Consider the following 5,187-nt stretch of genomic DNA (forward strand, 5'->3'; position numbering starts at 1 on the left):
GACCACGTATACTCTTTCCCAATAGTTACCGCCTCTACCAAACCAGTGTCTGAGATCCAGCTTCTAAACTCATTCATATAAACATCTTTAATTGGCTTTTCACCCTTCTTTTCCTCCAAGCGTAGAACGCAATTAAAATCACCCAACACCAACCAAGGAATAGATATGAAACCCAACCCCAACTGATGCCAAAGTAATTTTCTTGCTACCAGATCAAAAGAAGCATGAACAGCCGTAATGTGTCCCCATTAAAATTCAAAGAAATTGCTTGCTTAGAAGAAGATAAAATACGAGGCCTTGCCAAAGAATTCTTCCGCAGGACCCAAATATTACCCTTTTCACCTCCAGCCTCATTTGTAATAACATATTCACAAAAATAATTCAATCTCAAGCTCCTAAAAAAACGTGTAGTGCAAAAAACTTTTGGTTCCGCAATACAAATAATGTCAAGTTTTTGCAAATGATATAGCTCTAACATCTTGGCCTTTGTACCATATTTATCCAAGCCTTGAGCATTCCTATAGAAGACACGCATTAATTAACTCCCTCTCTTGAAGGGCTTTCCGAACCCTGACGTGATCTACTTCTACCTCGAGTTCTAACCTGGCCAACCTCTGCTGGCTTAGCAACGTTAGTACCAATATTCTTAGTAGCCTTTGGTTTAGCACCGCCAGCCTTCTTAGCTGTAGCCTCCATCTTCTTTTGTTCCGCTAATTCCTTCTTCTATCGCTCCTTTTGGTCTTTCATAGCGCTCGATTCCAAATTCTTTGTTTCATCCTCAACTGGATTTGAAGTAGTAACTGAATGTGTCACATCAGGTGGAACTTCTGAAAAAATACCCTTACCTTCATCATCTAAATCATCAGTCCCAGTGTCAAACATGTTAGATGTCACAATGGCATCAACAGTTTTTTCTGGTATAGTTCTTCTTGCTGCTTTAGTGGCGGGACTAAAACCATAATCAGGTAATTGCTCCAAAATATAATTAGTAGGCAATGAACCTTGAGCAATAGTTTCAATTCTCACAGATGGGGTCTGCACTTCAATTTGCTTACGCTTTTCCAAAGCCAATCTCCTCAGGTTATCCATATTTTCCTTAGCTGCAACCTCCTCCAGTTTAGCCATATCAGCAGCTTTATCAAGTTCTATAGCCTTTTTCTTTAGATCCTCGTATGCTTTGATAGCCTCAATCTCCTCAGCCTCCTCCAAATCCATGTCAGTTTCCGAGGAAGCCACAGCTTCAGCGCTATCATTGCGGACAAAAGTAGCGTCATCATTCTTCTCAATGTTATCACCCTCATTGCGCAAACCAGAAGTAGTGCAATTATTGTTCGATGTAGAAATTGTATCATCCTATTTGTGCTCCAATGAAGCATCATCATTGTGCTGTTTAGGTGGATCATCAGCATTGCTAACCAGTCCACTATCCACAGCACTAGTCGAAGGACTAGCAAAATATGTACGATGTCCAGCAAAAACCTCAGTTATCTAAGGTGGAATCTTAGCTTGCTCAGGTGGCGTAATTTTTGCAGTTTCATCGTCTGGCTTGCTTAGTTAAGGGTGCACACGGTACGGTTCGGCTCGGTTCTTGCCGAGACCGAGTACCTGTACCTTACACCCTTCGGTACCCAAAAAATGGACCGGTCCCGGTACCGAGTACCTCGGTTCCGGTTCCATTCGGGACCGGCCGGTTCCGGTCGGTACCGGTTCCGGTTCCATTTCAGGGGGGGGAAAAAATCTACTGCCCTGTTTTTTACTTTTTTACCTATTTTTTTCACCTATTTTTCAATATCTCAAAGCAACAACTAATAAGTAGCAATATTAATAGCAAACCAAACAAACAATGTCTTGAAAATATTAAAAAAGAAGTAGCAGTAGTCACAGACACACACTAAGTCTTGAAAATGAGAAAATCTGGAAAAAAAACAACTAGCAGTCTAGCAGTGCTTCTGTAATCTTGAATCTTGATCTTCTAATCCATATCAGCAGCACTTGTGCTGTCATCACTGTTGATAGGACCAAGTAACGGTGCAAAAAAATAATAATAGCAGTTAGTAACTATTAGACTATATTTATTACTGCCAAACACAAGTAATGAAATAAGAACTGAAAAATGAAATAAGAACTGAAATGAAATAAAAACTGAAATGAAATAAGAAATTACTTCAAAGACATGTGTTGGTGTTTCTATTTTTTCTTTTTTTGGCCAGGACACATTCAGTATGTCGTGCTCTGTCACTAAAATTCATACAGTCTGTTATTACTATATGTTAGCTACTTAGTTACTGATGATAGATGTACCAAATGACATCAAATGTTAGCTACTTAGTTTTTGGGTGAGAACTATAGGATGACTATGAGCTCATAAAGAAATGATGCTTCATTGATCCCTGGATGAATCTCCACACATTTACATATCCCTTACCTTTTTGCTCATCACAGGAGTATGAGGAAGAAGTAAATAAAGCCGTAACTGAGATGGGTGAGAATTTTACTGTTTACGTTTGTGCCCTGCCAGTCTGTAAACTTGTTAAGCACATATTATCACAACTGGAGCATGTGAAACTTGATGATGACATAGCATATATGAACTTGAAATGAGAGCTCGTTGACTGAATTATGTTTATGCCCACCACAGGTAGACGAGGAATGCACAAATACCAAATGACAAACCTTGAATGTGCAGTATCAGCAACCCTCTAGAATTACTGAATTAGTGAACTCCAAGAACTTAAATCTGCACTTCATCACCTAATCAAAAGCACAAGAAAAACAAATAAATTAGATTTCAACAACATTTAATAAACCCAATTCAGAAAACCCACTCCACTCATACACTTGATCAAGTCAGATAACTTCCCAGTACCTATTGATTCTTCATTTCAATAAAATCCATTTTATTTAGACAAACATGGAGGTGATGAAACATAAGAAGATTCATGAAACATAAGAACTAACTACTTGTCATTCTTGTCCTGCTCTAACATGTAATTGCAGTTAACTACTTGGTACTTATATAGCATCATCAACAAAGTCTAACAGCAGTATAATGAACCAAATCGTAATCCCAGATTGCTAATTGTAACTAGTAGGAACACCTAACCCATATTAACTTTATAAACAAAAGTTACAAAACCACAGAATTGGAGCATCACTGCAAGTAAATGCACTTTGACAACACCAGAAATCAGAACAATTACTAACACCCTAATTTCATTAACAAAAAGAAAAAGAAGTACTCAAATTACTAAAACAGCACCATTACCATTCAAAAATTAGCACTAGACACTAGACAGTGAATTAGGAACAACATAATCCAAAACAAAAACAAATCTCTAACCTTTTCCTTCTCTTTCTCCACTCCCTTAGATAATCTGATTGGTACTTAATCCAGTTCAGTTCCTTTCTTTTCCCTTTGTCTTACCCTGTGAAAGTGAAACCCTAATATAATCAGACATAGAATTCAAGATTAAAAGATTCAAAACTTCACAAAAGTAATGTTACCTTCTTGAAGATCAGATAATGCTGTCATTCAAATTATGAAGCTCAATTATTGCCTGTTGAACAGATTAGGAAGAAAAGAAAAAGCTGAACCCCTAAAATTCAAAACTAAAACAAACCAACAACTCAAATCAAAATGAATACATAAAAATACAAACCAATGCTCAGATTCATCAAAAATGCCCAAAAATAAATAATTCATGAACAACCTAATCAATCCTCAAAGTTCACTGGATCTAGACCAATCAAAACCAAAATCATAAAATTCTGATAACAACTAAACATGATTTGGCGAATCAACTAAAAAAATTAGAAACCACATACAACATGATCTTCGTAATGAATCACCACAAAAAATTACAAACCTAACTTCGTAATAAATCACCACAGAAAATGAAAATCCGCAACATCTGATTACCTCTTAGTAAGAACTGAGACATAAACTCATATCAATCAACGAGACAGAGGAGTAATCCAACAGAGTTCTTCTTCTTCACTTATTCAGTTATTCTCCTTCTCAGAGACAGAGGAGAGAGTCGAGAGACGGAAAGAATAGAAATTAGAAACCCTAGCCTATAATGTTTGCTTATATACCACCACTTAATCCAACGGTTATTATTGATCTATCATCCCCTAAATCTGACGGCTACAATCAATCGGTACAGACGGGACGGTTCGGTACGGGACTAGGCCAGGGTCGTGTACCTGTACCTCCCTAGCCTCGGTTCCTATTTTTAGGACCGGTACATGTACCCCGTTCCTCGGTTCGGTACAAAACCAGGTACGGTTCCACCGGTTCCGGAACGGCCCGTCGGTCCGGCTCGGTTCCTGTGCACCCTTATGCTTAGTGGATCAACTGGAACATTGTTCTTTTTATCATACTTTCGTAGCTGCCAGAAATTTTTAAGATCTTTAATCCCATCTTGGATTTTCTTCTTAATCTCCGGATCTTTCTCAACTTTGGCATTCTCTTCCAAATCCTTACGCTGTTTTATTCTACATTCAACTTGTACATGGCCAACAGATTTGCAATGTTCACAAAAACTAGGCTGGTTAATAATTTCATAATCTGCGTAAAAGCCTTCAGCACTTTCCTCGCCATCAACAATGATATTGCCCAAAGGCTGTGATAAATCAATACCAATTAAGACCGCGGCAAAATAACCATATTCATACCTTAAGGTTCTTGGATCAACAACAACATCTTTGCCTAGACCCCTAGCCATCCTAAACAGCGTCTCTTCATCCCAAAATTCTCGTGGGAGATTAGTAAAGCTAACCCAAACTGCAGCCCTTGTGACCTTGTCAAGGTCAGGGTAGAACATGGGCGTCCATGGTTGAATTTTAAGCTAACTCTCTTACGATCATCTTCATTGTCTAGTTTGATAACAAAATATCCTCTAACCCAGGGAATGAATTGTACCGAACCAGCTAGCTTCCATTGATTCAATAACTCACGTTTTGCATCTTCAAAAGTTAGGGTTTTAAAATCTAAACGCCCAACTAAACTATACTTCCAAACTTCTTTGATTCTTGCATGTGTTTCTTTAGGAATCTTAATAATAACATCACCGCGAGAGGTACGGACAGGGGGGATGCGATAAAGTATCAGCATCAATCTTCGACATAACATGAGTTCTTTTCCTAAGAACTGACGCGTATGAATTAGTACCATCCTTTTGCTGA

At 38.2% G+C, this 5,187-nt stretch overlaps 1 protein-coding gene across 1 annotated transcript; it reads right to left on the bottom strand.

The window, feature by feature from the left end:
* Positions 1 to 723: 723 nt before the first annotated feature.
* LOC113311985 lies at positions 724 to 4,826 on the bottom strand. Its single transcript, XM_026560765.1, has 2 exons — positions 4,338 to 4,826; positions 724 to 1,353 (listed from the first exon to the last, which is right to left on the bottom strand). Exons 1-2 carry the CDS (start codon positions 4,824 to 4,826, stop codon positions 724 to 726), a joined length of 1,119 nt encoding a protein of 372 aa, XP_026416550.1.
* Positions 4,827 to 5,187: the final 361 nt, after the last annotated feature.

Source organism: Papaver somniferum, chromosome 9 (assembly GCF_003573695.1).
Source record: "Papaver somniferum cultivar HN1 chromosome 9, ASM357369v1, whole genome shotgun sequence".
Classification (NCBI taxonomy): domain Eukaryota; kingdom Viridiplantae; phylum Streptophyta; class Magnoliopsida; order Ranunculales; family Papaveraceae; genus Papaver; species Papaver somniferum.

Coding starts and splice junctions, on each gene's coding strand:
- LOC113311985 (XM_026560765.1), bottom strand. CDS start 4,826: ATGTTCTACCCTGACCTTGACAAGGTCACAAGGGCTGCAGTTTGGGTT. Junction 1,354..4,337: donor TTGATCCACTAAGCATAAGG/GTGCACAGGAAC, acceptor GAGCACAAATAG/GATGATACAATTTCTACATC.